At 56.7% G+C, this 22,273-nt stretch overlaps 2 protein-coding genes across 4 annotated transcripts; one reads left to right on the top strand and one right to left on the bottom strand.

Annotated features, from left to right (window-relative positions):
* Positions 1 to 631: 631 nt before the first annotated feature.
* WNT1 (Wnt family member 1) lies at positions 632 to 4,883 on the bottom strand. 2 transcript variants are annotated; one of them, XM_049102867.1, is made up of 4 exons: positions 4,437 to 4,883; positions 3,459 to 3,712; positions 2,521 to 2,786; positions 632 to 2,085 (listed from the first exon to the last, which is right to left on the bottom strand). In XM_049102867.1, the coding sequence occupies exons 1-4, from the start codon at positions 4,538 to 4,540 to the stop codon at positions 1,597 to 1,599; spliced, it is 1,113 nt and encodes a 370-aa protein (XP_048958824.1). In that variant the 5' UTR covers positions 4,541 to 4,883; the 3' UTR covers positions 632 to 1,596. The 2 variants fall into 2 exon arrangements, with proteins under 2 accessions (XP_048958824.1, XP_048958823.1); XM_049102866.1 differs by lacking the exon at positions 4,437 to 4,883 and adding an exon at positions 3,931 to 4,255.
* Positions 4,884 to 5,127: 244 nt separating this feature from the next.
* WNT10B (Wnt family member 10B) lies at positions 5,128 to 17,998 on the top strand. 2 transcript variants are annotated; one of them, XM_049102868.1, is made up of 5 exons: positions 5,128 to 12,240; positions 12,552 to 12,714; positions 13,829 to 14,091; positions 15,784 to 16,157; positions 16,781 to 17,998. In XM_049102868.1, exons 1-5 carry the CDS (start codon positions 12,162 to 12,164, stop codon positions 17,237 to 17,239), a joined length of 1,338 nt encoding a protein of 445 aa, XP_048958825.1. In that variant the 5' UTR covers positions 5,128 to 12,161; the 3' UTR covers positions 17,240 to 17,998. The 2 variants fall into 2 exon arrangements, with proteins under 2 accessions (XP_048958825.1, XP_025333266.1); XM_025477481.3 differs by lacking the exon at positions 5,128 to 12,240 and adding an exon at positions 13,583 to 13,702 and having other exon boundaries at positions 12,575 to 12,714.
* Positions 17,999 to 22,273: the final 4,275 nt, after the last annotated feature.

Here is a 22,273-nt window from a genome sequence, read left to right on the forward strand (position 1 = left end):
ATTCTGGCCCTCCTGCTCCCTTCCCCCCCCCCCCATCTCTGAGCTTTTGGGTCCAGGACTAGAGCCCATCATGTCGCGTGGATCCTCCTGAGCCCAAGGTTGGGAGCTGGGGTCCTAAGGAGGTGTTTTCTTCTCCTGGGGAGGGAAGTGCCTTTCCCACTGCCCCGTGCCTTGACCACAGCTGAGGTTGATAGGCTTCCAGGACCAAAAGCTCTACAGCAGCACCTTCTCTGCTTGGATTTCTCTTTCTTCTTTGGTTTCTTTTCAGAACACAGTCATGGCTATCACTCAGCTATGGCTATTTTCACAACTCCAGATAGGAGAGGTAGGCTCAGAGTTTGTTTGTTTAATCCCTGTTCAACAAGGGAAGAAACTGAGGCAGTTAAGGACTTGCCCAATATCACATAGCCAGTTGGTGTTAGAACAGGAAGAAGAATCCTGCAGGGTCTCTTGGCTCCGGACCAGGTTCTTCTGGAGCCCTGGAGCCCCAGTGGCCTCATTAAGGTCATTCAAGGGTCAGAATCTCAGGGTCCTCTTGCAGGGCCAGGAAACCAGTCCCCCAACAACGCATCCTATTTGTTTAAGAGAGGTAAGCAATGGTGCGTTCTGGATTCAAGGAAAAGCCACCAAGTCATTGATAAAAATAGAGATTTTATTCTGCAGAGGAAGATACTACATTGGTGGGGGCGAGGAGCCACTAATAGCTACACTGGAAGGAAATACTGATTCCGGTAGGCAACAGCATCTTTGAGAAATTGGGGAGAGGAGAAGAGAGATCAAAAAACGCTGGAGAGCAAAAGGAGAAAAGAAGGGAGAGGGATTGGGTTGGGGTGGAAGTGGTCTCTGCAAGCCAGGCTGGAACCCAGCACAATAAATAGTTTTATTTACAACAACCAGACTCGTGGCTTTGTATCCACGATTCAGTGCAAATTATTTACACACTGATGAGGAGGCAGGACAGGAAGGGGTAGGAGGTGGCCGAGGGAGGCATGGCTCACAGCTGTTCAATGGTTCCATGACAGAGGCTGGGAGAATGGGGGTACTTCTGCTGGGTCCCCCAACCTCCTCTTCCACATCACCACAGCTGCCCTTTCACCCTGGAACCTCCCGGTTCAGCTGGAGGGTGGGAGAGGGGGAGAAAAAGGCCCTGGTGCCCAGGTGTGTGTTCAGGGTCTGTGCCCTGGCAGGAGAATGGGAAGAGCGGGAGGAGAGCTGACCATAAAGGGGAGGGAGAGGGGCGAGGAGGTCACTGGCGGGTAGAGCCACGCTGTCAGAAGCTGACCCCACGAGGTTGGGGGTGGGGGGGGCGGCGAATCCTTCTCTCACCTCCTGGCCAAGCAGGGGGCAGTGCAACAAGGGGTCTCCCGGGAGAGGGAGGGAGGTAGGTCCGGGGCAGGTCCGTCAGGATGGCAAGAGGGTTCATGCCGGCCCAGGCGAGTGGTTTCAGGAGTCCCCAGGTAGGAGGAGGTGGGAGAAACGATCGCGGAGGCAGGAATCCCGGGGAGTGTGGCCGCAGGGACTGGCTGGGGGCGCAGAGGGGTCTGTTGGGAGGTGCGCGAGAGGAGAACGCTCCCGGGGGCGAGTCCGCGCAGCGTGTCACAGACACTCGTGCAGTACGCGCGTGTGCGTGCAGTTGCGGCAGCTGACGTGGCAGCACCAGTGGAAGGTGCAGTTGCAGCGCTCGGTGACGCGCTGTGTGCGCGTGCGGTGGCCCCGGCCGCAGCAGAGCAGCTCGCAGCCGTCCAGCGCGGGCGACGAGCTGTTGCAGGCGCGCCCCGCCGTGCCCGCCGTCCCCAGGCGTCCGCTGTAGGTGCAGAAATTGGGCGATTTCTCAAAGTAGACGAGGTCGTGGGGGGAGGGCGGCTTGTGCGCGGGGTCTTCGGGCTCCAGGCGCAGCAGCTCCGCCCGGGAGGCGCGGTTGCTGCCGCGGTTGCCATAGAGGACGCGCGAGGCGCCATCGAAGCGGTCGCGCAGCACGTCGCCCACCGCGCGCAGCGTGGGCAGCCGCATCCAGCACGTGCGCACCGTGCACGAGCCCGACATCCCGTGGCACTTGCACTCCTGGCGCATCTCGGAGAACACCGTCTGGGAGGAAGGGGGAAGAAGGGGTGTCCGGGGCACCGTCGGAGCCGGAGCCACCACCCCCGATCCCGCCCCCTCCCGGACCCTGCCAGGACCTCAGCCAAGGCGGAAGGGAGGAAGGGGACGGGAGGCGCGAGATGTCGCGCCGGGATTCGGACACCACCAGGCCCAACTGTGCTCCACGCCCGACGGTGGTCCCGGGCCTGCCAGCCTGGAGGGGCTGCAGGCCATACATTCCAGGGGTGCAGGACTTTAGCCTCTTCCGTTCACCTGCCCGCGGCCGCTCTCTTCATTCTCGGCCTTCCCTTCCAAATCTCCTGCACCCTCCGGACGTCCTCTCCTACTTCCCGACCCTGACGCCTGGCCTCATCACCGGCCGCTTCTCCCCGGAGGCCCCTGCCACTCCGCTTCCAGGAGGAACCCCCGACGCCCGCTCACCGTGCGGCCCGCCTCGTTGTTGTGAAGGTTCATGAGGAAGCGCAGGTCCCGCCCCTTCTCCCCGGAGTCCACAAACTCCCTGCCGAAGAGGCGGCCGAAGTCGATGTTGTCGCTGCAGCCCCCCCAGTGCCAGTCGGGGCCCCCGGGGCCGCGCCGCCGGTAGTCGCACGTGCAGGACTCGATGGAGCCCTCTGAGCAGGAGCGTGCCACTGAATGGGTAACCCCGGCGGAGGTGATGGCGAAGATAAAGGCGGTTTCCCGACAGCCTGTGGGGGAAGGGAGCGGGGGTGAGCGAGGAGGTGTCGCGGGGTGCGGCCAGCAACCTCAACGGAGGGCTCGGGACCCTGGCGTCCGGCGCCCCGACTCCGCCCTTAGCGACCTGAGAGCCCGCGGAGGGTCGCGTCGGGAAGCGGGTCTCCTGGAGAAAGCACGTGCGTGGGCATGCAACCCGGTCCGCGCTGGCAATCGGGGCGCACTTGGCTCCTCGGTGGGAGCGGGGCGGCCCCAGAGAGAAAGACCGAAAAGAGGGGAGCGGAGAACTCGCGCTGCCAGGACCTCTCCGTAGCCCCAACTTTCGGCCGGTGCCTGCGATGCGAGCCTTGCCGGGCCGGAGGCAAGACGCTGTCGCAGAGACCGGCTTCCCAGGCGCCTTCGGGAGAGGCCGGGGAAGCGGTGGCGGCCAGCGGCCCCGAGCAGGAACTCGCCTGTGCTCGGGCAGTGGCGCAGGAAAGTTCAGCTTCGCGCCCGAGGTGCGCGGCTGCAAAACGCCCGGTAGGACGAGTCCGGCCCGGAGCCGGCGCTGGGCATGAGACTCTGGGCGGCTCGACCGTGTGACCCTGCGGGCGCCCGGGACCTCTTCCCTGCACTCGCCCGCCCCTGCCCTGCGGGTGACCCTGCGTTGCCCTGGTCCCGGAAGCGTCGCCTTCCTGGGTACCCACCTCGGTTGACGATCTTGCCGAAGAGGTGGGGCCCCGAAGCCGTGGGGCAGTTCCAGCGGCGGTTGCGGAACTGCCACTTGCACTCTCGCACCGCGCTCTGCAGCCCCCCGCTCACGCTGTGCAGGATCCCCGGGTTCTGACGGATCAGCCTCCGCTGTTTGCGGCTCAGCAGCTGAAGACTGGGCTCGAGCACCAGTTGCAGACTCTTGGAGTCGGTCAGCAGGTTCGTGGAGGAGGCGACGTTCACGATGCCCCTGGTGAGATGCATGATAGGGGCTCAGGCTCTGGAAGGGGACCTGCACTCTAAAGCAGAAAGGTCGTGTCTACCCTGTCCTCTTCTTGGCGTTATTTGCCCGAGAAAGCTAAAGGAGATCAGTTATGAGGCAAAGACTCTGCGCTCCCTGGCTCAGTGGTCTGGAAGGGATGGGCGTGCAGAGTTTTGTGGGGACCGGACAGGGGAGGCATGGGAAACCTGCAGGCGAGATGTCCACCTTGGCCCTGGGAGACTGCTTCCGGGCAGCTTGGGCGAGGAAATCCCGGCCTGGAGTGCATGCCCACCCAAGGCGTGAAATGCTCAGGAGTCCCACCCTCTTCTTGCCTCCTTTCTGGGCGCTGGCCTGGCCCTTGGCTTCCCGAGGCAGGGAAACCTGTGGTGTGGCTACCAGCGTGAGGCTGGGTTTGGGGCTCAGCGAGGAAGGGCGGTGCTAGACGGGAGTGGGCTCCCCGCCTGCAGAATCGTGGGCCGCGCGGCGGGCGGACCATTCACCCCACCTCGTCGGAACTAGATTTCCCGGGAGCGGCTCCGCTCCAGAGCGCCCCTCGGTGTCTCGGAGGGAAGTCCTTGCGGTGGAGGGAGCCTGTCTGCGGACGGATCCCGGAGCGTGGGAGCTGGCTGGGGCTGGCCGCTGGCTCTGCGCCCCGGCCCCGGCCCCGGCACCGGCCCCGGCACCGGCGGCGACCCCGCACCAGCTCACTTACCACCATCGGCCGCTGCTGTTGGCGGCCAGGGCTGCGGGCAGAGCGGCCAGCGCCAGCAAGAGCGCAGCAGAAACCCCGCCGGGCAGCAGCGCCCAGTGCCCCATGGCCTGCCCGGCCTCGCCCGCTCTGCGCTGGAGTGGGGCGGCCTTGGCGGCTGCCCGCGACGTGGGACGGGACGCGGCGGTGGCGGCGGTGGCGAGAGTCCGCAGTCTGGCTCTACCAGCCCCGGGGGCGGGCGGCGGGCAGCATGGCTCGCGGTCCCAGCTGGTGGGCTGAGGCAGCCACGGCGGGCGGCACCGCCTCTTATAGTTGCGGCGCTGGCTGAAGTGACGCGGGGAGGCCGCCCCGCCGGGCCGCACTGTGGCACCAGGGCGCACCGGTCGGGGGCGCAGACAATGGGCAGCGAGCGGGGCCGTGGCTCCCGCCCGTCTGAGGCGCGAGCTGACGGGCTGGCCGTCGGGGCTCACCCCCGCCCCCTGCCCGGTGGCTCCCGCCTCCGGGCCTGCACTGGCCGCCGACCCCTCCCCTTGGGACGCCCTCCCACGCGCGCCCGCCTCACTCCTCCTCGCGTCCCGAGCCCGTCGGGGACCAGCGTCGTCCGCCAGGGGGCGCGGCGACCGTGTGCCACGGGGAGAGTCGCCGCGAGCCCAGCCGCCTCGCCTGGCCACCAGCGGCTGTGGGGCTGCCCCTCGACGTCACCCGGGGCCCCGCCGGCGTCCCCTCTCCCCCTACTCCTGAGTGGGGGAGGGAAGCCGCCTGTTCTGGGCAGCGACTCCGGGGAGACGCCTCCTGCCCAGGAACCCCCCCACCCCCGACGGCTGGACGGCCCAAGGGTGCGAGTGGGGTCATGAACACCCCCCCCCACCGGGGTCTGCCCTGGGGAGAAACCGGGAGCAGCGGAAGGCTGTGTTTGTGGGCTGGAAGGAGCGCACGAGTGACTGTGTGTGTGTGTGTGTGTGTGTGTGTGTGCATGTGTGTGTACAAGTGGGACAATGCAAATGTGAATGCATATGAGAAGTGGGAGTGTGTTGTGAGGGTGCACATTCAGGTGTGTCCTCAGGTAGGGGAGCTCCGTGTTTTGAGGAGGAATGCTAGGAACCTTTCCAAAGAATCTTGGAATGCGCTCAGGTCAGAAGGGATCCATCCAGTCATCCTGTCGCAGCCACCACCCAGGACAGTGCATCATCTATGTGTGGGGAAGGGGGTGGCAGCTACCGTCAGGAAAGACCCAGAAGATTGAGGGATAGAGTGTCTGGAACTGTGTGTGGAGGCGGGTGGATGGGTGGATGAGTATGTGTGCGTGGGGAGATTAAATATGCATATATGTGTCACTCTCCCCGTGTATACCTTGTGTCATCCTATGGTGCATCACCCGTGGGATGTGTCAACCTGTGCCTGTCCCTAGGGGAAGGGCCTGAGTCTGCAACCAAGGCAGCATCAAGATGGACAAGGCCTGGAGTGGGTGAATCTCTGAGGATTAGGCTCAGGAAGGGCAGTGGAGTAGATGACAGGTGTGTGTTTGGGTGCAGGAGGGCTGGGAAGAGAAGAGCTCCTGGCTGACCTGAACCCGGAACAGAGAGCTTGTCCCTCCACATGTCTGCTCCTTTTTGGACTTTTCTGTCGAGTTTCTTTCTTTCTCCAAAATTCTGGCTCTTTCCACTCTTACCGCATTGAGACACCCAAAATGCTTGCAAGCATCGCCTCCATTGTACGGTTTTCTCTTTTCTCCCAGGGACTCCAGCTCAGCCTCAAGGCTACCCTGACCTCCCATTGAAGATGTGGCTGCTGTTCCCCATATGGGGCATAGGGAGCCCTGCCAGCCTGGTCATAGTGCCCCACCACCACACACAGATGGCCCCTGGAAGGAGAGATCTCCTCTTTAACATCTCTGCGCTCCCTCTGTCTCTCTCTGTCTCTGTCTCTCTCTCTCTCTCATTTTACAGAGGAAAAAGTAGATTAGGAAGCTGTCAGAGGTCCACACGGCTAATACATGAATAAATGGGGGCATCTAGCTGGCTCAATCAGTGGAGCATGCTGACTCTTGATCTTGGGGTTGTAAGTTGGAACCCCACATTAGGGTAGAGATAACTTAAAAATAAAATCTTTAGAAAACGAATAAATGGGGAGGGGCACCTGGGTGGCTCAGTTAGTTAAGCATCCAACTCTTGATCTCAGCTCAGGTCATGATCTCAGTGAGATTGTGAGATAGAGCCCTCCATCAGGCTAAACTGTGCAGTGGAGTGTCTGTTTCTCTCCCTCTCTTTCTCCCTCCCCTTCTGGTCTCTCTCCCTGAGTGCGCGCTCTCTCTCTTTGTCAAATAAATAATAATTTTTTTAAGATAGAGAAAGAGCACAAGAGAGAGCAGAAGCAGGGAGGGGAGGGGAGGGGAGAGGCAGAGGGAGAGGGTGAAGCAGACTCCTCACTGAATAGGGAGATCCAGGGCTCTATCCTGGGACCCCGAGACCCTGAGACCATGACCTGGGCTAAAGGCAGACACTCAACTGACTGAGCCACCCAGGTGCCCCCAATGAATCTTAAAAACAAAACAAAACAAAACAAAACTGAATAAATGGTAGATCCAGATTAAAACTCAGATCCTTGTGACTCAAAGCCCATGCTCTTTCTACCTTATGAGCTCTTTCTGAGTATGCGGCAGTAGCAGGCTATAGGCCCTTGTCAAACTGACAGATAAATAAAAATGATCTTTAGATCTTTCTGTCTCCCTCTCTTTTTCATCTCCTCTGCCTTCAGGGTACCTTCTGAGTATGTACACAGGTCTGATTCTAAAGAATTCCAAGTCTCAGAAATGACCAAGTATCCTCTTCAAGATGGGAAAATCACTCTAAGGAACACCTGTCTGAAAAAAAAAAAAAAAAAAAAAAAAGGAATACCTGTCTGGTAAGCTTAGTCTTCCTGGGGCACTTCCATTTTAAATGAGATGCTGATTAACCCAAATGAAGCCAGATGGAGGTTATTTTTGAGGGCAGCATCCTTCCCAGGCCTATTACCCCATCCACTGTACCTGGCCCCTCCAGGGCTTCGACCCTGAGGGACAAGGTTATACTGGCCCAGCATCCTCCCCAGCTCCAGAAGCCAGCAATCTCTCCAGAGGGCACCCAGTACACATGGCTCAAGTAAATAGACAATGATGGGCAGCTTGTCCTTCTTCCCTTCGGGGTTTATTCCCCCCTGGGGCCTGGGTCATGTCTTTTGGCCTGTGGACTGATAAAACCCCATGGAGGTTGGAGATGCACTGGAAGACAGGAAGCCCTGTCTGTGGCCATTGGTGACAAGCAGAGGTGGAAAGAAAGAAAAGAAGGAGCCGGTATCTTTTGTTTCACCATTCCACCCACCAGGAGTAGTGGGGAAGAGTGGGAGGGGAGGTCTCTAAGTCTGGGTCACACTGCGCGTGACTGGTCCAAATTTCTACTTAGATCAGATCATCAGTCTGTCTGTTGTCCTGTTTCTTTCCTGCATCTTCAGTACTGGATCATAGCCATTGGCATGCAAAATGCTGTAATATTTCCCATCTAAAATCGCCAAAGCTTCATTTGACCCCACATTACCTCCCAAGATTGCCCCATTTCTCTACTGTCTTTGATGGCAAAGCTCAAAAAGGTTGCTTTAATCACTAGCACCAATATCTTTTCTTTATTCTCTCTTTCCACTCAGATCACATCTTTGAATCTGCTACACATCCTCATCAAGATCATCCATGACCTCTGGGGTGTTCTGTAGTCAATTCTTGGTTCTCATCTTAATCCACCATCAAGGAACAGCAGACAGAATTGAACACTTTCTCCTTCTTGAAATACTTTCTCATTTGGTTTATAGAACCCCATTCCTACCTCCCTAGCTGCTCTCCTTCTCATTCTCCTTATCTGGCTCCACGCTGTGTACCCAACTTCTAAGCTTCAGAGTGGACCCCAATTCAATCTAGAGTTTCTTCTCAGTCTACATTCAGTCTCTTGGTAAACTATGTAGTCTCACATTCCTGAATTCATACCTCTGGCCCTGAACTCTGACACTAGAACAAGCATCTCCAAATGTACATGTTCAAAACAATGCCGCATTCTTCCCCATTTTAACCTGCTCTTTCTTTGGTCATCCCATCTCAGTAAAGGGCACCTCCATCCTTTCAGTTTCTAAGGACAAGAATTTTAGAGTCACCCTTGATCCATCTGTCCTCTTGTACTCTGTGACAAGTCCATCAACAAATCCTGTCCTTCTGTCTTTAAAATATATGCAGACCCAGACCCATTCTTACCCTACTGCTGCTACAGTGTTGGTCATAGCCACCATCCTCTCTCTCTTACTCTCTCTCTCTCTCAATACTGCCAGCTCTCCCTACTCCTACCTTTGCCCCCAACAATCTCTTCTCCACATGGCAGCCAGAGCCATGCTTTCTATTTTTTTTTAAGATTTTATTTATTTATTCATGAGAGACACAGATAGAGGCATAGACACAGGCAGAGGGAGAAGCAGGCTCCTTGCAGGGAGCCCCATGTGGGATTTGATCCCGGACCCAGGATCACGCCTTGTACTGAAAGCAGATGCTCAACCACTGAGCCACCCAGGTGTCCCCAGAACCATGCTTTCTAGAACAGAAGTCAGATCATTTTATTCCTCTGCTCCAAGTTTTCCAGTGATTGCCTATCTCACTTCAAGAAAAAGGCAACATCTTTACAGTGGCCTACATGGCCCTGTATGATCAGACCCTGCTCCTTCTTCATCCCCTAACTTCATTGTCTACCACTCATTCCCCTGTGAGTTCCTCCCTTTGACTACACTGGCCTGTTTGCTAATTTTCTGAACCAAGCAAGTTCCTGTCTCAATATCCTTGCACCTGCTTTTCTGTGTTCTGGAATGCCCTTCCTTAGATATCTCCATGGGTTTGCTCTCTCACCTTCTTTTTTCATCTCCTTATATAAAATAGAACCCTGCTACCTATGTCCTTTACCTTGCTCTATTTTTCTTTTTCAAAAAATGTTATTTATTCATGAGAGACACACACAGAGAGAGGCAGGGATATAGGCAGAGGGAGAAGAAGGCTCCCTGGAGGAGCCCCATGCAGGACTCAATCCCAGGACCCGAGGATCACGATCCGAGCCAAAGGCAGACACTCGACCACTAAACCATCCAGGTGCCCCTTTCTTTTTCTATTTTTCTATCATTTTTGACCACGGATAACTTTAAAGGCTTGGAGTAGAAAATCAGTAGCAAATCACCTCTCTGAAATAGGGACAGGAGAGAGACGTCGGAGGGGAAAGGGGCTTTACCTTGTCATTGGGGTGTGGGGAGAAGGCAGGGGACCAGGGCTGAGAGTTTGTAGGCAGAGGAACCTACCATCCTTTGAAGCACCAGCAGGCGGCACTGCCTCCTTGTGCTGGGAAGGCATCAGCCTCTGGTAGAGAGGGGGGCAAAGTTCTGTCTATGATAATTCCACAAATTTGTTGGTGCTAACAGCTCAACCTTTGGGGGTTTCCCCTGAGAGTCCAGTGCACTGGGGCGGTGGACCCTTTGGTGCCTCCGGGTGGTGGCCTACGGTGCTGCAGCAGAAGGCGTGAGAGGCGGAGGGTGGGCAGCACAGCTGAGCTCACCGCTGAGGGCGCATCCATCCCTCTTGGGCCTATAATTTGGGTTCCCCGAGCTTGGCCGCCCCTATCAGCGGCTCAGCAATAGATGAGTCACCCGGGACCCCGGGCCAAGGCAAACATGAGGGGAGGAGGAGGAGGTGGTTCCCGAGGCTTTGCTCTGCTTTAGCCACCGCCTCAGTTGCTCGATCCCCCAATCTCCCGGGGCCCCCACTCTTTTCTTTGACCCCCGCCCTCCAGGGCCCCAGTGCTCTTCCCAGATTGTTCATGCTACACCCTCTGTCCCCATGGTGGGAAGGCAGCCCTCCAGTCTTCTCATCGAGGGGCAGGGGGACCAGCTTGCTCCCACTCCCTCCCCAAAGTAATGACAGCCCCTCACTTTCCCCCTCCAGTCATGGCCCCAACCCCTGTCAAGGTCTCTCTGGTTCCCGCCCCTCCTCTTTCCTGGAGCTGGCCGCGTGCTTGGGGTATTAGGCAATGGGTGTGTACCCACAGCCCTCTCCAGACCCCGCCTGCTCCACCACCCTCCAGCCGCCTGCGGGTCAGTGCTCAGGCCAGCCGGTCGGGCCAAGGGCACTGGGGGCCAGTTCAGGCCACCCAGTCTGCCTGCCTGTGGCCTCCCTTCCCAGAGCCGGGCTTCTGCATGGAGAGGGAACAGGACTGTGGGTCCTTGGACTTGGGACAGACCAGCTTGGGGAGCCCTGGATTCACTGAGAAGTTGGAGTCTATGGTAGTAGTTCTGACCCTGGTCCTCCTTGGCACCTGACTGTTCTATAGCTTGACAAGGGTAGAATCGGAAGTAACAATCGGAACCCCGAGGGAGACCCAGAGACATAGGGAGAGATACAAATGCCTGTGGGAGAAGAGGGGCATAGGAAACCTCATCCCCTTCCTCCAGGACCTGAGTGGAGTCCCAGGCTGACATGCAGGAAGAAGGGCAAGGACGCTGGCAACGATCACTGAATCCAGGTGTAAGGATGAAAACTCCTGAGATACAGCTTACAGATCCCGGTGGCCTCAAAAGCCACACATGGTTTGGATCTTGGCGTCTAAACAGGAAGGAGAGACAGGAGTCTGAGGGCTATTTCTCTTCCTCCTCTGCCCCCAGAGGTGAGAAAGCAAGGGAAAGCAACCCTCTCTGGTCAGAGCTGTCCAGTGTCGGGAACCATGGCACTTTTACCTCTCCGGCCTGCTAAAGACCTGGTACACAAGGGTGGCCAATAAATAACATGCTGGCGGAAGAAAGTCACTGATATCTCTCAGCCTGCTCTGCCCCCTAGACAGCAGTGCCCCCTGCAGCACAGGGCAGCCCCTGCAGCAGCACAGGCTGGAGGCTGACTGCCCAGAAGAGCTGCATAGCCACCACCAAGGAAGAGATGACTGTGGCTGTGGGTTTCGCCCCATGGCTCTGCTTCCCCAGGGGGCCTGTCTCTGAGTCAACGTGCCAGCCTCGGGCGCGCGGGGCCAGTCGTGCCTTGGGCTGCGGTCTGGCAGGGGCGGGGGGCGGCTGGGAAGCCTGGGGCCCCTCTCTGGCAAAAATAGCCCGCAGTGGTTAGAGCTGGGTGGGTGAGTCAGGCAGGAGCGCAGTGGCGCCTAACCCCTTCAGTGCCACTGGAGCTCCCTAAGGTGGCTTGCCCTGGTGTGTGCACCCCAAGATCAGGCTCTTTCCTTGGCTATCCCTAGGCTGAGCTTGGTTGGGGATCCCAAGGCCCTCCTTATTCCATGTAAAGCAAGTCTGAAAGCCTGGAGCAGGAATATGGGCCACTCCAAGTGCAGACCTGGGGTTCCCAGGAAGGGCAGGAGAACTCTGCGGGCAAGGATGCCCTATCAGCCAAGGGAAGCATAGAAGGCTGGAGATCTTTGGGGCTACCGGAGCCTCTGCTAGGACCAAGCTCTGAGGCCAAGTCTGACCCCTCCCAAGGGGCAGGCGCAGAGCTTAGAGGTGGGTGGAAGCCAAGCCACCCAGAAGGGAGCTTTGCCTGCTGGCTCTGCGTGCCCTGCGGCGCGCTCTCGCAGAGGGCTCTGCACAACACTGTCCAAGGAGGAAAGTTGCCCCGCAGCTCCGTCTTCATCTTGTCAAAGGCATTCTCCTGCCATTCAGCTCTCGGCGGGGAAACTGAGGCAAAGAGAAATGACCACGTGGGACCAGGGTCCCGTTTCCCTGGTCGGGGTCACCGCACCCGCCTTGCGGACTTGGCTACCCGGAGCAGGTGAGAGGCGCTCTGGTCACCACCCCCTTCAGTGGGGCCGAGCGCGAACCCAGGCGTCGGGGGAGAGGGTGTGTGTGTAGGCTGGGAGGAGGGGGAGCGCCTGCGCTCCCCGGGTCAAGGCGGGGGGTGCGCGGAGCGGGGTGGGGATGCCCGGGGCTCGGGGAGGGGCCGCAGCTCTGTCAGCCGCCGCAGAGCCAAGGGGGAGCTCGGCGCGAGGCGAGCGGAGCCGGAGCCCCCAGGTCCTTGCGAGACCGCTCGCTGGCTTTCTCGATCGCTCCCTCCCTCCCTCGCTCCCTCCCTTCCTCCCGGAGGCTGCGGCGGCGCTGGGGAAGCGGCGGAGAGGAGTGGCCCTGCCCTGGAAGAATGCGGCTCTGCCGAGGGGGCAGGACCCAGCGCCGTCTCCCCACCGTTTGAGACGCCCGAGCCCCGGCGACCCATCCCTCCGGTGGCGACCTCGCGCCAGAGCAGCTGGAGGTAATCGGAGCCGGGAAAGCGGGGAGGGCAGGGACGCGCACGCGGGGCCGCGAGAGGCACACGGGTAGGCGGACGGACAGACACGCACCCGCCCACCGGGGCTCGGAGACGCGGGGCTGCTGCCAGAGAGAGGGACAGCACATAAAGGAGTACCCCACATCCGAGGGGCAGTGGACCTGAGAGCAAAGGGGTGGGGACCGAGGCTGGCACCTTGAGGGGACCAGACGGGCAGCGCTGGTTAGGAAAGGTGGCCGAGGAGGAAGAGGACTCAGCCTGCGCCGCGTCCCTTTCAGGCGGGAAGCAGGTCCCCTCCCTGTCTGGCGCACCTGGAGCCTCCCCTCTCTCCCGACTGCGGAAAAAGTGGGTAGAGCAGGGTCGGGAGCCCATTCCCCCACCCCTCTGGCGGAGGCTCCTGCCCTCGACGGCACCTGGAGGTGACCCCCCCCCATCGCTCCAGCTGTAGGTGGTGCAGAACCCCCTTCCCACCCGGCCCCCAGTCCCGCCCCCCGGCCCCCAGAGGAGGCTCTGCTGGGCGAGGGAAGCCAGTCGTGGGGCCCTCCAAGGGGGAGCAGGGGCAAGATGGTGGAGTGGCGTTTGTGAGTCAGTCTGTCTGAGTTTGCACGTGAGTGTGTCTGTGTGCCCGGCATTGTGTCTGGCGGGGTCCAGCCCCAGGGGCTCTTGCATAAGCCGCAGCTACACACCGAGTCTCTTCCTCCAGGGTCCAGGCACAAGGATGATTCTTACTGTTTCGCTCAGGGAGGGAGCGATGAGAAGGGTCCCTGGGGTGGCACTGGTGAGATAGGATCCTTGGTTGCCCCGGGCCAGTCCCCCGCCCATGCCGAAGCCCCCAAGTCTCCCTGTCCCGCAGGCCCTGATCCATCCGCCCACCGGGGCCTCCGGGCCTGGGCTTCGACATGCCGGAGGAGCCCCGGCCGCGGCCTCCGCCCTCGGGCTTCGCGGGTCTCCTGCTCCTGGCGCTGTGCAGTCGGTGAGCAGCTCCCCCGTCACCCAGCCTGCGAGGGAGCCCTAGGCTGAAAGCACAGACCCAGGACGGGAGGCGCGGAGGGGGCGCGAGGCCGGGACCACACCCCCCAACCGCCCTCTGCGTTCCCAGGGCCCTCAGCAATGAGATCCTGGGCCTGAAGCTGCCCGGGGAGCCGCCGCTGACCGCCAACACCGTGTGCCTGACGCTGTCGGGCCTGAGCAAGCGGCAGCTGGGCCTCTGCCTGCGCAGCCCCGACGTGACGGCATCCGCGCTTCAGGGCCTGCACATCGCGGTCCACGAGTGTCAGCACCAGCTGCGCGACCAGCGCTGGAACTGCTCGGCGCTCGAGGGCGGCGGCCGCCTGCCGCACCACAGCGCCATCCTCAAGCGCGGTGAGCGCCGCCGGGGCCGGGGTGCGGGGCAGGCCGAGGCGAGCGGAGGCGGGAAGGGGCCGGTTCACGACTCCGGGCGGGGCCTCCCCGGGAATTCCCCCCCGGGAGCCGCCGAGCTGGGCTCGGCCACCCGTCTGGGCCCCCGCGCCTCACTTCCACCTGCGTGCTGCCGGCAAGGCAGCTGGGTCGCTGCTCTCCTACCCTAGGCCCCCCTTTCCTGCCTCCACCAGGCTCGATCTGGGTTGCACCTGCGAGTAAGAGATGCCCCCAGCCCTGGAAGCTTCAAAAGTACCCCCCATTCCCTCCCCCAATTTCCTCCCCCCTCCCTCTTCTGGACAAGCCCAGGCTGGTGTCCCCAGAGCCTCCGCGGGGGTGGGGTGACGCCCCCAACCGTTTAAGGGTTAAACCTACTCCCCTAATTGCTGGGGTTCCCAGGAGCAGAGGCTGGGAACAAAGACCCTGATGGCTTTGAAGCCGGGGAGCAGCCCCCTCCTCTGTGCTGTGGGGGCCCCAGGTGGCTCTCACCTGAGCAGGTGAGGAACGGCTGGAGGGGCGAAGAACAGGTCACTGCTGGTCTGGTCTGGGAGGTATGGTCTGGAAGGCATCCTTGCCTCTTGCCAGGCCATGCCCAAGTTTCCTCCCTGGAGGAGTAAAGATCCAGTCTGGGCTCAGCTCAAGGGTGGGGGCATTACTTCAGGGACTACGGGGTTAATAGGCAGCTGCCATCTGCGGGGGAATTCCCAAGACGTGTGCAAACAGCTTCACCCCTGGAGGGTTGAGGTTGGGGGGGATTGGGAGGCTGGGCCAGAAGCCCTGCATCCTGGGGTGGGAGAGGCCTGGCCCCTAAAGAGGTGTGTCTCTCATCCTCTCAGGGCTCCAGGAGAACCCCTACCCAAAAGGAAGTGAGGGACCCCCTCCTTCTCTATAGGGCCTGGTGCAGGGAAAGGCTTTGATACCTACACAAGAAGCATGGGAAAGTCTTCTCATCTTGAGGCTCTGTGACCCCCAAAATGTAACAAAGAAGCCAACATTTTAGAAGGGGCTTAGGGAAAAATCACCCCCACTCCTCTCCCCCTCCCAGCATTTTAGAGAGTAATAGCAGGTTAGGATAACCATAAAGGGCAGTCTTAAAGGGCAAATATAAAACTAGAAGCTGGAAAGGAGGAGGACAGCTCCATGGCTCTAGTGCTCTGGGGGTGTTGGTGGTAGAGGAAGGTTGGTTAAAAGTACCGAAAAGAACCCGCCCCCCCCCACCCACGTCTCTGCTTCCACCCCACCACCCAAGCTCCCTGCTGGGCTGGGGAATTTCTAAGGCTTTCAGATGTAGAACTCTGAACACTTCTTCAAAGACCTCGGGGACTCCCTCTCAGGCACCTGCCAACCCCAGGGGTCTTGCCCTCCAGCTAACTCTTTCATCTGCACCCGAAAATCCCAGACTTATGGAATGGAGGATGGGCCTCAGAGATCATCTTAGTCCAGCCCCTCCCTTAATAAATGAGGAAACTGAGGCTCCAGTGCTTCCATTCCCTTCCATCTCTGTGACTTTCTCCCAAATTACGCAGCTGGTAAATGGCAGGGTCAGGATTCAGTTAGGAATTCCTGGAATTGGAGGGTGGCTTCTTATTTCCTTCCACCTCCCTCCTCTCAGCTGCCTGTCAACCTTATCCCCCGTCACACCCTTTTTATTCCCAGGTTTCCGTGAGAGTGCTTTTTCCTTCTCCATGCTGGCGGCAGGGGTCATGCACGCGGTCGCCACGGCCTGCAGCCTGGGCAGGCTAGTGAGCTGCGGCTGCGGCTGGAAGGGCAGTGGTGAGCAGGACCGGCTGAGGGCCAAGCTGCTGCAGCTGCAGGCTCTGTCCCGGGGCAAGAGTTTCCCCCACTCCCTGCCCAGCCCTGGCCCCGGCTCAGGTCCCAGCCCTGGCCCCCAGGACACATGGGAATGGGGTGGCTGTAACCATGACATGGACTTTGGAGAGAAGTTCTCTCGGGATTTCTTGGATTCCAGGGAAGCTCCCCGGGACATCCAGGCAAGAATGCGAATCCACAACAACAGGGTGGGGCGACAGGTATGTGTGTGCAACTTGTCCTGGGTCTCCTTAGCTTTTGAGGCCTGGTTAGAGTTGAAGAGGCACAGCAGAGTAAAGAGGATGAGATGTGGTGGGGGATTGCCGCTCACCGTCTGGATGACCTCAAGCAAGTCACTTAACCTCAGTTTTGCATCTGTAAAAAGAGTCTAATGGTATCTAGCTTACAGTGTCATTAAGAGTGAGCTAGTAAATAGGGCGCTCGGCAGAGTGCCTAGTCCTTGGCAGGTGCTCATTGCGTGGTAGCTATTATCACAGCTGCCTTCCCCCAGAAGGAGTGCTCATCTCAGTGCTCACTCTGGAAAGAGCACTGGACTGGGAGTCAGGACAGCTGGAGTTGACTTCTGCTACCAGCTAGTTGCCTGAGCTGAGTCTCTGTTACCAGCTAGTGCTTAAAGATGGGCGAATCACTCTGTTCTGGCTTCAGTTCTCCAACCAGAAGATGAGACAGTTGAGCTATTAGGCAGCCCCGCGGTGCCCTTTCTTTCCTGATACTCCGTGGTCATTCTTGCCTATGTTTGTCGCTCCCTGTGCTCTCTCCTGTGCCTCTGTGCTCTGCCCCTTTGCTGCCACCCCCTTCACCTCTCCCCCCTCTGATGCTCTAGGTGGTAACTGAAAACCTGAAGCGGAAATGCAAGTGCCACGGCACGTCGGGCAGCTGCCAGTTCAAGACGTGCTGGAGGGCGGCCCCAGAGTTCCGGGCAGTGGGGGCAGCCCTGAGGGAGCGGCTGGGTCGGGCCATCTTCATCGATACCCACAACCGCAACTCCGGAGCCTTCCAGCCCCGCCTGCGTCCCCGCCGCCTCTCAGGAGAGCTGGTTTACTTCGAGAAGTCTCCGGACTTCTGCGAGCGAGACCCTACCGTGGGCTCCCCCGGCACTCGGGGCCGGGCCTGCAACAAGACCAGCCGGCTGCTCGATGGCTGTGGCAGCCTGTGCTGCGGCCGTGGGCACAACATGCTCCGGCAGACACGAGTTGAGCGCTGTCACTGCCGCTTCCACTGGTGCTGCTATGTGCTGTGCGAGGAGTGCAAGGTCACGGAGTGGGTCAACGTGTGTAAGTGAGGCCCGCTTCACCACAGGGCTGGCCGAGGGGAGGAGCGCCTTTCAGCTCTTTGCTCCGATTTCTGTCCAGGGTCAATCTTGGCTCCTAGAAGCTCAAAGTATCTACCTGGAAGCAGCTTTGGGGGTGGTGGGGGTCAGGCAGGCAGAGTCTGTGGTGTGCAGCCTTCTCCCCTCCCCGCAGTAGGAGGGCCTTGGAGGGAAAACTGTCACTCGTGTTCTGCTCCTTAAGCACCAGAAATGAACTAAGATGAAATGCACTGTATTGCCCCCCTCTCTCCAACCCTGAGGTCCCCTTAGCTCTGGTTCATGCTCCTTCTGGGTGGGGCGTCCCCATAGTTTGACCACTCTTCTCCTTGGAGGCACAGCCCCAGGCGTTGTGGGGGAGCCATAAGGCCTGTATCCAGGGAGACCACTCATTCCTACCTGCTGTTCCCAGACGCCTCTACAGAAGCCTGGGCCCCGTCTTGTGGGGTAATAGGAGACAGTGATAGAGAGGTTTTTCTTTGGGAAGGGACAGAGTACTGGGGGTAGGGGGAGCTCTCCCCTGAGTCCTCAAGAGTTGTTTGTCTAGGCCTTTAGGGAAACTGTCCCAGGCCCTCATTCAGATGGAACCCTCCAGAGGAAGAGTTTTACCTAAGACTCTCTGAGCCTCTTATTGGTTTGTTAGCAGGAGGGATGGGAATGGATAATTTATTGTACTGAGACTTGCTCTTGGTTTCTGTTTGTAACTAAAATAAATTAAACTACTGGACCAGTGGATGCAGGTGGTTATATTTCTGCCCACAGTTGGAATCTTAGACCATCACTTCTTTTACAGGTGAATTCTACTCTCATACACCCAATGACTTTATTTATGTCTATCCTGCCTGTTTCCACAAAGGATCTGAAGTGGTCCTCAGTGATTTTGTTGGCAACTTTCAATGTGAAAAACCAGAAGATACTTCTAGGTGTGAGGGGCTAGATATCCAAACATAGGCCCAATTTACTTTTTATGTGCCTCAACTCCAAAATTTACCTTGGTCCTTATCCTAGAACAAGGGTTGGCATTTTTTTTTCCTGCAAAGGGATTGATAGTATATATCTGACCCTTGAACAACATCAGGGGGTTGGGGCGCTTCCCTCCCCATATAGTCAAAAATCTGTGTATAACTTTCAACTTCTCTGGAACTTAACTACTTCTAGCCTACTGTTGCCTAGAAGCCTTACTGATAATATGAACAGTCGATTAACACATAATTTGTATGCTATGTGTTTTATGTACTGTATTCTTACAATAAAATAAGCCAGGGAAAAGAAAATGTTATTATGAAAATCATAAGGTAAAATACATTTACGGTAGTGTTCCTTTAAAAATGTGCATATTAAGTGGACCTGCACAGTTCAAACCTGGGTTGTTCATGGGTCAACCGTAGTAGGCTTGTGGGTTTTGTTGCAACTACTCAACTCGGCCATGATTACTCAACTCTGTTATTTTTTTAAATAATTTATTTATTTATTCATGAGAGACACACACAGACTAAGAGAGAGAATCAGAGACACAGGCAGAAGGAGAAACAGGGTCCTCGCAGGGAGCCCGATGTGGGACTCGATCCCGGATTCTGGGATCACGACCCCAGCTGAAGGCAGGCGCCCAATCACTGAGCCACCCAGGCGTCCCTCAACTCTGTTGTTATAAATCAAAAATAGTCATAGACCACACATAGACGAATGGGTGTGACTATGTCCAAGAAGGCTCAATTCACAAAAATGGACTGCAGGTGAGATTAGGTTCTCTGGCTATACTCTGTTGACCCCTGAACTATACCACGTGGCCACCTCTGTTCTGGAGATTTCAAATCCTGAAGGTATCTCAACATTAAGCCTGGACCTAAAAGAGCAGGTGTTTTTTTCTTTATGACTCCAAGTCAGAGAACTCAGGAAGTAGATATAAGACTAATGGGAAATATATAGAAGAGATGCCAGGGGCACTTGGGTGGCTCAGTGGTTGAGCATTTACCTTTGGCTCAGGTCATGATCCCAGAGTCCTGGGATCGAGTTCCACATCAGGCTCCCTGCAAGGGAGCCTATCCCTATGTCTCCTTCTGCCTATGTCTCTGCCTCTCTCTGTGTCTCTCTGTGTCTCTATTATTATTCATAATAAACAAAATCTTAAAAAAAAAGTGAAGAGAGCATAGATGCTAATGCTCAAAAAGGAAAAGTTTTGCTCTTGAAACCAGCAAAACCAGCATGTTTTCCTATTGAATTATTTGCATGTGTATTTTGTCCTTTCTTATTCAGAACTCTTTTGCATTTAATCTTAGTAAAATAATTCCTTCATCTTTTAGGAGATAACCAAAACTACAGAAAACAGATTTTTAAAAATTACAATCTATTAATAGCTCAGTGTCTTTGAAAACAAACCATTATCATTCAATTCAGAAAAGGGATAGACATGATACACTCAGAACTATACAAGTGATTGTTTGTGGGGTTGCAAGATGCTGCCTCTAACAGGTCATCTCCTTGGCCAGGGAATGTAGAAATGGTTGTTTCTATTTTTCTAGGTAATAGATATATCTGCTACCCAAAGTACCCTCAAAATCGGTGATTTTGCTACTCAGGTAGCAAGGACATTTTGAGGAATGTTGGGTTAGGGCAGTACTATATGGGAAAATTTTATGTCCTGAATTTCCACTTGAGAATTCTGGGCTTGGAAATTTGATGGAAGCAGGAAGAAATATCATCTTTACTTAAGTCACTGACTGAGCCTGAGGTGTATGGGGGTGGGAGGGCAGAGAAGGGATGCAGCTAGAACGGACATAGAATATGAGAAAGAATAACGATAAGGAACATCCAGAATAAGAATTTCTCACACTCAGAAAGAGGGGGGAGAATCTCCAATGGTATAATAGCAAGAATATTTCAGCTTTTTCCTGTTTCCTTCCTCTGTATTCCCTTTGGCTCTCTCTCTTTCTAGCTTTCTCTTTCGTCAGACACACTCTGTGGCAAACTTAAGCCCCAAACCACAACCTTGAGAAATTCCAAATGGATTTTGTCAGCAAGGCCAACACCCCCCCCCACCTCCCCACCCCTGCTCCCGGCACACGCGCTGGGCTCAGACCCAGGCCTGGGGTCAGTGACGAGAGTGGGAGTGTGCAACCCACAGAGCGGGTGGCTACAATTTCAGCTTTTACTTAGCTCCACTGGCAGGCAGAGGGAGGGAGAAAGACTGATGAGGCCTCTTGGCCTCCATCAGCTCTGGATGAGCTCTTTTCCTTTAGCCTTTCAAGTGGTTGGGAAGTTGGGGAGTGGCAGTGACTGAATAATTGGCTACGCAGCACCCCTCCTATCTCTGCTCCTGTTTGCTCTGTGGGAAGCACTCAGTGTGCTGTAGCAGACTCCAGACCCCACACAGGTGAAGGATAGAAAGCCTGGGAGATTCTCCAGTCCCATTCATCCAGTTATTTTATTTTATTTATTTGAGAGAGAGAGAGAGAGAGAGCGAGCGCACAACTCCCTGCTGAGCAGGGAGCCTGATGCAGGGCTCAATTCCAGACCCCTAGATATCACGACCAGAGCTGAAGGCAGATGCTTAACAGACTGAGCCATCCAGGCATCCCCCGTTCATCCATTCTGACTCAAATGCCATGGTACTTGCTGCTAACCCTATTAGGCTGTCACCATTTCCATCCTTGGTAACACCTAGGACCCAACCTCGAGAGGATCTGAAATTCAGGAATACTGAATTTCGACCTCCTGTAGAATCTTACAAGGCATGCTGGTATGGTTGGGGGTGCTAGTGAAGGTAGGAGTGCAAAGCATAATTTTAGTGGTCAAAGTGGGGTCAAGTGGGGCCATGACTTGGTGAAGTGAAAATTTTAGGAAAAGAAAGGGAAATAGTCATGTGGAAGTATCACAGGGCCTGATCTAAGAATCTTCAATAGAACTGAAGGAGTCTCCTGCCATTTCCAACACAGCTTAACAGAGCAAAGACCCTTAATAGCAACAGCCCAGGACATATACGACTCTCTTTGCTATAAATATGCTCCTTGTTATTCAGCTCATTCCTCACCATCTTTAAATAGGGTCCTCTTGGCTTCACATTATATGGTCATGTTTATTCTCCACACTAAAATAAGAGAGAAAATAGACTGGGATAAGAGGAAGAGAGTGGTGAATATATATACACCAGGGATTGATGGGGACAAGGGACAGAGACACGGCGTGGCTATCCACTAGCCTAGTTCTTTCTGAAAGACCCAAGAAGTAAGGCCAAGAAATCCAGAAAAGCAATAATTTTGGCTCAGGTCTTAGGGAAGAGCTATGTGTTCTCTTACACTGAGGACAGAGGCCACTTAAAAGAATCTTCTTCTGTTCGCAGTATTACTAGTGCTCCTCTTCTATCACAGCAGACTGTTCCAAGGCAGCTTTGCAGGTCCGGATCAGGTGTCGAAATGGGTGCAAGGGAAGTGGGGGTGGGCAGGAGGGGAGAAACATGGGTGTGAAGTCTCTCACTTTCCTTGGGATAATAAATTCATAGTCAGCTAGGTACACTTCCTCAAACCACACCTCTTGAATAGTAGGCTCCCACCGTTTGTCTTTCACTTTCCAACTTCCTAACTGGACCAGAGTCCAGCTGTTTCCTGCAGTCTCTTAAAGGCATTACTCTCTCTCCCCTTCTCCACGGAAAAGGAGCTCCTGATTCAGACCCTTGAGTAACCTAGCCTTAGGTCGGGAGTGCTGAGTAGCAGCAGTGATGCAGCGAGGGCTCTCAGGGGGATGCAGCTGGCCATGGTCAAGAAATAAAAGATGCGGTCCGGGAGAAGAGGGTGGGCCACCACAAGGGCTGTTCACTCCGACCAGCTTCTGGCTTTGCCTCTCCGCCCAGCCCCCTTGCAGGGCGGCCAGCACGCAGCTCCAGTCCTTAAATTCCAGGCATGGCCCCGGGGCTCGGGATTCCCACCTCAGTCCCCACGGCCGCATCCCCACTTCCCGCCGCCTGCAGCCCCCACGCCGGCCCCCGCCCCGCTCGGGCTCCGACACCCGGCTGCCTCT

The sequence above is a fragment of the Canis lupus genome, chromosome 27, assembly GCF_003254725.2.
Source record: "Canis lupus dingo isolate Sandy chromosome 27, ASM325472v2, whole genome shotgun sequence".
Classification (NCBI taxonomy): Eukaryota; Metazoa; Chordata; class Mammalia; order Carnivora; family Canidae; genus Canis; species Canis lupus.